The following is a 12706-nucleotide window of genomic DNA, read 5'->3' as shown; positions in this document are numbered from 1 at the left end:
CTGCCAACCTTTAGTTAAATGTCAAAAGAGCTCTTCTATGTTGATTAACTGACTGGGCAGTGATGAGGTCAGGGAATACCTTCCTACGCTCTTGCCCTCCCACACTAACCATGACGCAGTGGAAGATCGCAGGGGAAACCCACTTCCTCTTTTGCTGAATTCTTCTAAACGTTCAACTCTCTTTCTCTCTCTCTCTCTCTCTCTCTCTCTCTCTCTCTCTCTCTCTCTCTCTCTCACTCGCTCTCTCTGTCTCTCTCTGTTTCTCTCTCTCTCTCTCTCTCGCTCTCTCTCTCTCTCTGTTTCTCTGTCTCACTCTCACTCTCTCTCTCTGTACCTCTCTCTCCCTCTTCCTCTCCCCCTCTCTCTATCTAGCGTGCTTGCTTGCTCGCTCTGCTTCTTTTGACCACTGTGTGTCTTTCAATCTCTACGTTTCTCTTTCTCTCTGTTTCTCTCAGTCATACAAGTCATGAGGAAGTGCAGGTGTTGTCATCCTGCTAGCCTCACACTGTTGAATCTTTAAACCATTATAATTAAAGGTGGAAAACTGAGGTCCAGAAATGTACATATCCGGCCCATGATTGGGCTGCTCTCCTGCCTAGCTTTAGAGTTTTCCACTTCTAATTATGTTAACATACTGGCTAATATTTTACTCCACTACCACTGGCAGATACAAGCTGCAAACACTTGGATTTATGCAAAGGTGTGGGTCCCCTTAAACAGCCTCTGTAGCTAATCAATAATAAACACATTATTAATCAGCAAATCGTGAGGCACAGTTACTTAACAGTTACTTAAAGCTACTTAGTTACTTTGTTAGAAAAATCCAGATCACAAATGACCTGACCTTAGACCTGATTTCCTACTCATGTTTTAAGACATGTCATCATCTGGTATTAGCAACTGTTAACTGGATCAAATTTCCAAGCTTTAATAATAATTCTATAACTCTAAGATCTGAAAACAAAAGTAATCAATGCCCACAAGGCAGGGGAAGGGTTAAAGAAAGGCCCAAGTGCCAAGCATCGTCCGCTTGCAGTTTCTGTATTACGGACTGTTATAAAGAAAGGAAATGTGAAGATCAAGATATGATCTGGAATTCCAAGAAAACACTTGGAAAGAACTGCTTGTTTGCTCGTAAGATAAGCAAATTAAGAGGGTGATGCCCTGTCATACCTAATGTGAAGCATGAGTGTTGCTGCCAGTGACATTGGCAATATAAGCTGAAGGAAAAAATGGATTTCACAAAATACCGGAAAAAGGTTAAATGTTCTGTTAAAAAGCTCAACCTTTCAAGAAGCTGAAAGGTTAGATGGCTTCTACAACAGTATCATGATCCAAAACATACCACAACGGCCAACATTTATTTATTATTACCATCTAAATAGACAAAAACTGAAGCGTTTGAAATGCCCTAAATAACATAGCTTTCAATAGACTTTATATAAGCTAAGATTTTGTCTGATTGGCTACAGAGGCTGCATTAACTACTCATAAATACTACATTTGTCCTGTTGTCCATCATGTAGGAGTGCATGTTTAGTCAGTTTGTTTTTGCGATATGTTTTATATGATGTAACAAACACAAATCAAACAAATCCCAAATGATCTATGGGGCACCATTTAAACAAACTTACATGGAGGTATCAAGTCCAACAGTTTTTATGTAGATTATTAGCTGCGTAATATTGTGTATAAGTACTGAAACAGCAGATATTCAGGGAAAGGCCATTTCTCCTCACGTTAATCACTCAAGCAAGGTCATGCATGGCTTGGCTGATTCAGTTAAGAACGGGGAAATTTCTGCTTTTTTGTGATACTAATATTTCATATGAACTTTCACATGAATACATGCTTAATCATACTGGGGATTCTGGGACTGGGGGTCATACAGAGTCATATTTCCTCTCTAGTGTAGCTAAATGATAGAAATCTTTATACAGAGAATTCTATCATTATGTACATTTCAGTGGTCTCTGCTCTTTCCAAAATGCTGGAAAAGTAATTACCATAAATTAAGGTGATCTCATTTAAAATGGTGCTGTTGTATAGGCTCAATAAATACTTTAATTACCTGAACTTAATTACTAAATGAGTAATCTTCACTGTCACTTTTTAAAAGAGCAGAAGCAGAAGTTAACAATTTCTCATTACTTGGATAAGCTGACAGAGCTGATACTCTGTATGTACCTTCTGCACATGGGATACAATCACCTAGCGTCCAGAAACATTATGCTGTGTTTTTTCTGTATATAAAAAGTGAGAGTAGTGGAACAGAGCATTTTTATATTGAGAACAGTATTTGTAGCATGCATATCCACTATTGTGCAAAGTGATTTTTTTCTGCCTACTGGTAGATTTGAAAGTATTTGTGTAGTGAATGCTAAGGTGTGTCAACTTATACACTGTATGCCCAAATGTGTCTAATGAATGCATTCAGCTACCTTAAGTTGTACCCATTACTGACAGAGATGTGCACAAGCACTTACTCAGCTTGTCTAGGCTCTCTGGAGCAGATAAACATGAATCTACTGGCACTGTGCCTAATGCCAGGTGTGGGATAGAGAGGTATTGGTGAATACATTTGAATCTACTTCAAATCCTCGCAGCAATGCTTCAGAATCTAAGAGAAAACCTTCCCTGGTAAGCAGGAAAATAATTTCCTTTATACCCTTAATTTAGAAGGAAACAATGAATAAGCATGTGTCCCAATACTTTTGTCCATATAGTGCACGTGGCATTAACATTTACTCCAGTTGAGGAGAATGTCTACAAAGCTTAAGAATGTTTGAAGGATTCCTCCTGTCATAGTCAGTCTCTCTACTGACACATACTTAGGCCTTTGACAATGCTTGCATTTGTATGTAGAAAATGTCTTATTTTATTTATTTATTTATTTATTTTTGGGATGGGTGATATGTAGCACACTACATTACACTGCATTAAATTACACAAGAATAGATTTCATGCTGTGATACACTTACAGTAAAGTATCATCATATAGTGCAGCATAGACATTAGCACTAGTCAAGGCTAAATAGGTTCAAATTGAGACCCTTATTATATAACGGTAATTTGTTCTCTTTTTTTACGGGGTTAGAGTACTGTGTCACAACAATGCATTATTTTGGTTAAGCAGTTAATATGGTGTGTTAACTGTGTTGAAAAAGTAAGAGACTACATGAGTTTATTAACACCTTTTATTTGCTGGATTTCAATCAAATCACTTATACAGTGTGGAATTTCAAAGCAACACTTCACACCAGAGCAAATAACAAAACATAAAATACATGTTCCACTATGTATACACTTTACTGAGAATGCAGAACATAATATGCATAACAAATTTAATTAAATGAGGCCGTGCACCTTCCTTTCTTTCAGATGAAAGAGACAGGAGTCATGAAACAGCTAAGGCATATCCCAATCTTAAGCATGATGCAAGGTGATCCTTTGCACTGCAACTACAGAACATCTCCACATTCCACAGGAATGACAACTTTACCTTTCTTCCAGAAACATCTGAAAATAACAGTAGTACTCAAAACCCAACTCAACTTGGACACATCCATATAATGTCACAGTCTAGCAACTGCCTTTACTGGGTTAGGTTATTCAATGGATGATGTTAATATACTATAATGCCCTGTATTATAGTGATTACATATATTTATATATTTGAACCAGCAAATGCTATTGAACATCTGTGTACAGAACAAAACCCACAAAACATTACCCACCCAACCAACACAACCACATCCACAGCAGACATACGCATATCACTAACCTCCTCACCTTTTCACCAACCACGTTTTTTTTGCAATTTATTAAGCTTGTGAAGCACTGTTAAGGTAAAACAACATTGTGGACAATAAAGATTTTAGACTTAATTTTCTCTTGGATTCCCTCTCCAGGAGGTGGCCCAGCCCCACAGTTACAAAAAAGCATGCATAACCTCTAAATGTGAACACAGTTAAATAGTTATACTATACTATACTGCATTTATGCAGACACGGGAATAAACAATGCATTTTCCTCTTTTTGTGAGGTGATATAGAATCACTGATGCAAACGGGAGCCACAGAAGGCAGGATGTGGCTCTGCATCATATCAGTCTAGTAAATCCTTCCATATGTACGTCTACGTCTCTTTACTGTAAAATAGCCATGTGACACAACCACAATGCTTATGAGTATTTTCCTCCATACAAACCTGTGGGCAAAAATTCTTTAATTTTAGCACTTTTTCAAGGAGGTGATTAATCTGCAGTGCCCAAACTAAGTTCTCTTATCATTAAAGATACCTCCATTCATTGCTAGCCCTGAGGCCGGGGTCTCTGCCTGACACCGCTGAGCTATTTCCTGTTAACTGTTAGGAAGTTCATCTACATCCGCCATGTAGTTTCCAGCTTTTTGCCAAGCAGATTAAGCTCAATAAGCCATCACTGGTACTTCTCATAAGACTGACATTGAACATGCAACATGAGTACATACACAGGTGCACTGTTTACTACAACAAACAGGATCCATATGTGCATGTCTTCAGAACTTCAGTCCCATAAACCTGTACATACTCAAAGCAACTCCAGGATTCCTTAAAAAAAAGCTTCTAGCCATATTCTGTAGTTGGAGGTCCTCTGACGAAGGTGTAGTAACCAGCAAGAGCTCCAAGGTCTATGTAGAGAGAGCCTTTTCTTTTATACGGGCCTGAGTCTTCAGTGTACAGCGAGGAGGAATCTAAAATAAGAAGCGAGAAGGTTAAGTCATGCAAATGAGCTGAGTGACAGGATGTGTCTCTGCATGTGTGTGTGTGTGTGTGTGTGTGTGTGTGTGTGTGTGTGCACATAGGTCACCTTGTGTGCTGTCTGTCATTTGACTCTGCTGGCGCAGGAGAGGATGTGTGCCCTCTCCGAGTGCGGAGTCCAGGCTCCAACAGCGTGGCTGGTCTTCTCGAGATGGGTGGAGGGCCTCCTCATTCAGGAGCTCTGTAGCAGAGCTCCTCTGCGATGGGACCTTCTCCAGTGCCCGCTCCAGCAGGCCTCGCATAGCAGGGCTACAATCTTCTGATATGTCCTCCAGAGGAGGAGCCTGCTTGTGAATCTGGAGGAGTGAGAAATGAAGGGGGGGATTTAGATCATGATCCATGAAGTTACTGCTGTAGTTATAAGAATTATTTTTTCACCCTTAGCTTGAACTACATGGACAAAAGTATTAGGACATCTGCTCATTCACTGTCTCTTCTGAAATCAAGGGTATTAAAAGAAGGAGTTTGCTCTGCTTTTTGTTTGGAGTAACTGTTTCTACAGTGCAGGGGAGGCTTACCACTAAATGTTGTGAGGATTTGATTGTTTTCAGCGACGAGAGCATTAGTGAGTTATGATACTGCAAATCACTGCTAACTGAACACAAAAGAGCAAAATGTAGGAACTGGAAGCTGAGAGCACATGACAATGTGCCATACCCTTTGTGTGTGTGGTGTGTTTTTTTTTTTTTACAGTCAAAGATCCATTTCCTCTTTTTCTATTTTAGAGAGGACATGTTCTAGCGAATAAAATATATCACGGAATAGTAGGCTTAAAAAACTACTGACTGCCCAATGACTGGTAAAGAAAACAGAAAAAGCTACTAATTTGGGGGAAATGTTTTAAAATAAAACCAGAAGCTAAGGGGAAAGCAGGGCAGTCTAGGTCATGGAAAGGAAAACTAGTTCTCACATCCCATAATTATGGTGACACTCCGATGAGGGGAACAAGAAAACACTGAAGATAATGAATGATATCTGAAGCACTCCACCAACATGGCATTTTCGGTTTGTGTTATGTGGTTCTAATATGTAGGAGGTGTATAAGGCGAGAGTTAACCACAGTGCAGAGCTTCCTTACACACGTACACCGTTAGACCTGCAGCCTTTTGACTGTTATAATTAATCAAGTACATATTTACGTTCCTTTATAGTGTTATATATATGTGTGAAAAAAATGTAGAAAAACAGTGTACTCACTATGTAAAGGTAAGAGGGGTATGCTGAGCGTGGGTATCGCCTGACCCAAGGTGGGCTCCCTGTCTGCATGTGAATAATAGTGGTACCCAGGCTGTAGATGTCGGTCTTTGTGTTGTGGCCCCTACACAGAACCAGCTCTGGACTCATGTACATCTGGAAAGAGACAGAAAACCGCACTGTGATTACTTCTGGACATGCATGAACACTCTTAAAGAAAGGTTCCTCAGTGGTTCTTGGTCTGGATTAGTGGGTCTAGAATAAACCATGTAATTGTTATAGAACTTGTGCATCATGTGGAGGTTCTTCTTAAGATTCTTGAGGGGACCAAGAGTGGTTCTTGTCTTGCATCACTCCAAAGAACCTTTGACAGTGTACATTGTACAGTAATGTACTCTGCTTTCAGAGACTTTCAGAGTGCAGTATTTGCATTAGTACATATTATGCAGTTTGAGGGGACATTTTTGCAGCTAATTACTTCCTTCTGCTGAACACTGAAGATTGCATCACTGGGTATGATTCAGTTTCCCAGACCATCCAAACGGAAAACATGATTTATGTGGCAGACATAAGGTTCCTCTACTATTGAAAACTCGCCCTCAGCCCAAAATCATTTACAAAATCATAGTCACTGTGAAGCACTGTTGTGTTGAAACAGCCTGTACTGTAAACAAGAGCAATACTCTATCATGGGGAGTTTTAAAGGGTCTGTCAACAACATTTAAAAACAACTGCTCACTGGACTTTCCAGTCAGGGCCAAACCAGAATGTGTGTGTGTGTGTGTGTGTTCTGGGATTTTCCCAAAGAGGTGCAATTTTTAGTTCAATCTTAAGGCACATAAGGGAAGGGCTCTCTGTGTGTTATGAATATCTACAGCTCATGTTAAGCTTAATTTATGCTTAATAAGTTGTCTTTCTTCTCTTGCACTGAGAGCATCCCATTTTTAAAACACTATTTATTAAGGTAAACTGCTGATAATGTCTCCTTAGCACAATGGCCTGCAAGCAGTAAGTCAACACATGAGGATGCAGGCACAGGCATGTTTTACGAGAGCTTCTAGCCCGAAGCCAGTCATTAACCCTTCTTTGAGAAGCCTAAATGCTTTTTCACAGCATGTAAAGATGGTCCAAAGAGAACTGTGGCGAAATTATCAGTTCATCTTTTTATTGAAACACATGCTATATTTATGTGCAGCATTGATGTATATTTAATGCATTGACAACATATATATATATATATATATATATATATATATATATATATATATATATATATATATATATATAGAGAGAGAGAGAGAGAGAGAGAAAGATAATATTTAATCTCACACACACACTTACCTCTGTCCCTCTGAGGTCTCTAGGAATGTACACATCCTCTGTCATCTGCACCGTTAGGCCAAAGTCCACCAGCACAGCTTTGGCAGACATCAGCACAATGTTACTGGCTACAGAGACAGAGACAGAGACAGACAGAGAGAGAGAGAGAGAGAGAGAGAGAAATAAATAAATTAGGGAGAACCATTTGCATTGATTCTATATGAAGTTTAGCTGCAAAAAGTGATCTAAAAAAAATTCTACAGATTCTGTTAGATAATCCTTAGAAGTGTGTAGAGCGCACTGCATTGCTATGCTTTAGCAATTGGTTCTTTTCTTAAGCTAAAATTAGGACATGAGTCAGAAGATGGTGGACAGAGGACAGGTCTCAATCTCAATCTCCTCTCCCCTATTATTTCACTCACACTTGATGACACGTTTAATCTTGAAGCCAAAGTCATCAACCTAAAGGCCAGCAGTGTACACCCCAGGACAGGGCGCTCTCTGTTTGCATGTCTCCGTTTCTGGCTGGAATTTCCAGACGTCTAAAAGGTCACTTGTAGCTGTAGTTGAGCTCTGATTGGCCTTCAGGCTGACTAATGGAAAAGGACTACTGTGAAGCACCTCTCCCCTCAACTTCGCCATAACTGAGTTTAGCTGTGTTTCCGGGGCTTTCAAAAGGCAAAACACTTCAACCAGCCTGTGACCAAAAAAAAAAAAACAACACCATACAGAGCCACTTCCTTCTAGTGCCCTAGATTTCAGTTCCTCTGAAGTTGTTGACTGCCCATTACTAGACTGAGGTGTAATCTGATTTACCTGAAGACCAGCGATTTGGTGTGTTTTTGTCCTACCTCGAAACTGCCTGTGGTTTAAGTGAGCTACAAACAGTACTTGGCAGTTATAAGAACACCTAGCCCACAGAGGGGAAATTACTGCTGAAGTGAGATTTGGACCTCCACAGCTGCTGACAACATGTGTAAAGACATTTATCACTGTGAAGCCTCAAGACAATAGTATACCTAGTATATCTATAATAAGCGGTGTACAACATCTGAACGACATGCAGTGACGTATCTCCTGGACTCACGTTTAATGTCATGATGTATGATGTTGTGTGAATGCAGGTATTCCAGTCCACGCAGAACCTGCTGGGTGACCCAGATGATCTCAAACTCTCGCATTGGGCCGCAGCTCTCCAGCTTCTCCAAAACTGAGCCGCCTTCTCCTGCTTCCATGAAGAGGTGCACGCTCTGCTCCCACAGCAAGGCGCCATACAGTTCAGCAATGTTTTCGTGGCGGAATCGTGCCTGGATCTCTACATCCGCTGGTTTGAAGTGCTCCAGAGGGATCTGTGCAAAGTCGAGGAGGGTGGGAGAAGCTTGTTTAATCCTCTCACAAAGGAATCGTTTGCCAAAAAAACTGAGTTTACACAATTTCCATATTATTCAAAATGTGGTCAGATCAGCAAAGATATATGATTACTTTGGCTTCTTTAGTTTTGCACTGGAGCTAAAGTAGCTAATGTAAACTTGTAATGTAAAATTGTTGTGCAAACTGTAAACTTTAATCAACACATGCACTTTCTTCAAAATAATCTCAGACATACTTACTTGTGTGGTTCAAATCAACATCTGGTTGATTTGGATTAAGTGGTACTATTTGTATATTTGATTTTTTGCTGAACTTTCCCTTTAATGAGGACCAACACACATTCTATGAACGTGCGGCCTCAATTACGCTGTCATGCTCAGGCTATAAAGGCTCCTTGTCTTGCAGTATGCTCATCTTTGCTGCTGTGACTGAGTGAGTTGTGTAGTAAAGAGTGATAAAGGAGAGGAAAAGGAGAACAGATGTGAGGAAGCCCAAAGAGATAAGCATAGATGGGCATCGGTTGCAACATTTCACGAGAGACAACTGATACTGGGACACTCCCAAAGTACACGAGAAGTCGGTGCATAAGTTCCACTATTACATATATGTCAGATGGACTGGTAAGGTTTCTGATGAAAAAATGGTGCTGCCCCACTGCCTTTAGCTGGGGCACCTGCAATAGACTGCAAATGCCCCACACACTACAATACCACTTACATAACTACTTACAGCTGTTATAAACAGCATCCTTTAACTTTAGTGGCATCATTTCATTTACCTTGACTAAGAACTGCGCTGGCCCTGAATGCCCTCTGTACTTTGTGCGACTGAAAATGGGGAGTTTCTCTCTCAACTGCTGTAAAAGGGTTTAACACTGGGCCTCTAAAGAGCATTTTAGGGAAATCAGGTTCTTTCCTAGCACATGCACTTCCTCATTTCAGAACATTCTCGCATTGCAGCAACGACTTCTGTTACAGCAGAGCATTTTTCTACCACAGGCATTTTTCTTTTTCCGTTCCTTAAGATTTCATGGGCCTTGAGAATGCCACATGAGAGCACATGATCTTTGTTCAAGCTGCAAAGGTATGTGACCAAACACATCAGCCCATTTCAGTTAGACTTCCTTTCTTCTCCTTGCATCAAACCATAGTTATAGTCAAGCATGCTTTTTTTGGCTCAGTGCACAGTGCACTCATTTTGTTGACTGATTTTGTAGTACTTTTATACCCATATAAGAACTTTTAAGTAATAAGACACTTGACCTCACTCAGTCTTTTACTATTGTTGTTCTCTGCTCTGTCGTAACTGCCTGTAGCCAAACAGGATGTACTGTAATAAACTGATGGGAAAGGGAGTTGTATGTTTGCCTGGAATACACACACTGAAAGAGTGGGAAGTCAAAGAACTTTGGCTGGCATTCCTGCATTCTTGCATTCCTGGACTCACCCGCTTGCATGCCATTCGCTTTCGTGTTTCAGTGTCCTGTGCCAGGTGGACTTTCCCAAAAGAGCCTTTAGGAATGTGGCCTGAGCCTGGAGCCTTGTAGGTCAGTCTCCATGGAAACAGGAGCACGTCCAGGTCAATGCGATAGCGCCCCTCCTTAATGACCATGTCCGCCTGTGTGACAAGCACAACGCGAAATGCACATGAGACAGAGGCCATGACACAAATCATCTGACACTAACGAAACATGCACAACCACAGTCGCACAACCACAGTCACACTACTGTGTCCCAAGACACTGTCTGACCAGAAATACACCCTGTGCAGTACTACAAGCAATGAACAAATGGAAAGCAGTCATGAGCTACCTTAAAAGAGTCGTCTCCCATTAAGAATATACTTCACAATAGCTTCAGCACTATTGATTGTATTAGTAACTGAGGGCTTACTGATTATTTGGATAAATTCGGACTGGGTACCACTATCGGATTTGGAGTTTTTACAATAACAAAAAAATCTATAAACAAGCATGAAAAGATTAAAATAAATTTGCAACACTGATCAAAACAATAAAAACAAGCCTTAAAACATGCATATGGGTGTGTCTAAGCTCTTCTTATTGTATGAGAGGCCAGTAAGATCATTTATAAGAGGCATTACTATCATGCAAAATGCCAGCTAACAACTGCAGATTCATTAATATGGTAAACTTTCATCAATATTTGTATCAATATATTAATCGTGACAGCCCGACTTCCCAAAGCAGCATACCTTGTTCAGCAGAACTCCAAACTCTTCTCCTAGTTCCTTTAGTGAGGAGACTTGTGTGTTCGAGACCATGTTCACAAAGGCCAGAAGATCAGACACGGTCCCGTACTGGACCTTTCCCCGATTCTGCACATGTGAAACCAAGCTGCCGGAACTCTCCTCGTTTTCGTCCATTTCGTCCTGTGACAGGCACTCTTCGAACAGCACGCCTGATTCCTCTTCTTCTCTCTCGGAGTAGAGGTGCTCCACCGCTTGGAGAATATCCCCAATGTTCATGTGAGCCAGAAGAAGTTCTATTCCAACGTTGTCATTCTTAAAATCCATTTTGGATTAGTGATCTACTCTGAAGTCTGGAACAGAGAGCTTCAGTAAGACAACATGCATGCAGGCTTCACAAAAAGTACCTCAAACACCAACTGGAGGGAGATTTATGTGAGGGATTAAGGCTGGCAGATATGCCATGCCTGCTGAAGCTGCTGCTGCTAAAGCTGCTGAGCCAGTTTGGCTGTTTGCTTTTCAAATGAGGGGAGATTTTCAAGAGGAAGGGAAGCCTCAGGAAGACCAGCCCCTTCATTTTCAAATCATCCAGCCGACATAACGACTGCCAACAGTGAACAAAACATGATTTTAAGCCAGCAGACATGCTGCTGGAGGACTGCCTGCTGAATGAGCCGTAGAACTGAACAACATTTCAACAGTAAATAATACTAAATGGTGTAATCCGGGGAACCCTCTTGCCCTTTACAGTTTCAACTCGAGTTTCAGGTTTATTTGTCATTTGTACAACATGTCAGGACATTTATGCATTGAAATGCTTGTGGTGAGGCTCAGGTTGATGCTCTTCAGGAGGACAAAACTATATACATACTAAACATATTAAAATAGTTAAAAATTATATTAAATAAATACAAAATACACAAAATATACACAAAATACAGAATATACAAAGACAGGAGGGATCTGTAGATCCCCACAGATTCCCTGCACCACCTGCAACACGTGATTCAGCTTTTAAGGGGGTCCTGGGGGGTCCCAGGACAAGTGTGGAGAACCACTGTACTATAGCAACTGCCTGAATTCACTACTACTAAAGATTTCCACGATAACCCAAAGTATATGATGCAGTTAAGATTGGATTATTAGAATTATAGTTCACATATGATCATCATAGTGCCCTAAACCCTTACTGGACCATTAAATCAGCTACATCCAATTGGTTTCAAATGGTTTAGATCATTTTCCCCATTTCCTAAACTGAAGATGTGAAATGTTGGATTGTTAGAACATATTACAAAACTTTTACTTCATTATATACACAAGACCTACACACTAACATGCCCACTACAACCAATACAGTGCACCACCACACAGAGTGCACAGACAGAGTACACTCCTACACACTGCGCAGACCACCAATCTAATATTCAACCTTTTGTATTTTAACCCAAGTACAAATATAAACTCGGGTAATATTTTCATGCCTCTACTTTCACCTAAATACAGTGTCTGCGCACTTAGTCACATGTCCATCCCCGTTGACCATATGCGTTACTGCAGCCAGTCAGACAAAACACCAAAACACCTGCTGACTATCGAGGACAGCAAATCACTTTCTAATCAACTTTTTAAATGTAGTCTGTTTTAAATAAAGAAGTTATGAATTAAGAAGACAATTCGCTGCTACATACCGACATAGACGTGTAAGTGAGCTGGGCTGCGGAACCTCCGTGCGCGCCGCTGAGCAGTAGTGGACGTGTGCTGCGCACCAGAGCAGCGCGGGGCTGTTTTGCGTGCTGTCGCTCTTCCCCCG

At 40.7% G+C, this 12706-nt stretch overlaps 2 protein-coding genes across 2 annotated transcripts in view; one reads left to right on the top strand and one right to left on the bottom strand.

Moving 5' to 3' along the window:
* map3k8 (mitogen-activated protein kinase kinase kinase 8) overlaps nt 1-12684 on the bottom strand; it is a 135438-nt gene extending 122754 nt beyond the window's left edge. Inside the window, exons 1-8 of the mRNA XM_072667089.1 lie at nt 12585-12684; nt 10900-11246; nt 10132-10302; nt 8402-8663; nt 7336-7442; nt 5998-6150; nt 4850-5096; nt 3195-4733 (exon numbers count right to left, since the gene is read on the bottom strand). Of these exons, the coding sequence (XP_072523190.1) occupies nt 4606-4733; nt 4850-5096; nt 5998-6150; nt 7336-7442; nt 8402-8663; nt 10132-10302; nt 10900-11220 (1389 nt within the window). The 5' untranslated portion in view covers nt 11221-11246; nt 12585-12684 and the 3' untranslated portion in view covers nt 3195-4605. The remainder of the gene's footprint in view (nt 1-3194; nt 4734-4849; nt 5097-5997; nt 6151-7335; nt 7443-8401; nt 8664-10131; nt 10303-10899; nt 11247-12584) is intronic.
* The window catches only part of svila (supervillin a), a 316503-nt gene that overhangs the window by 117219 nt on the left and 186578 nt on the right, over nt 1-12706 (top strand). The window lies entirely within an intron of this gene.

Source organism: Salminus brasiliensis, chromosome 22 (genome assembly GCF_030463535.1).
Source record: "Salminus brasiliensis chromosome 22, fSalBra1.hap2, whole genome shotgun sequence".
Lineage (NCBI taxonomy): Eukaryota > Metazoa > Chordata > Actinopteri > Characiformes > Bryconidae > Salminus > Salminus brasiliensis.
This window is presented reverse-complemented; position numbering and strand designations above follow the sequence as displayed.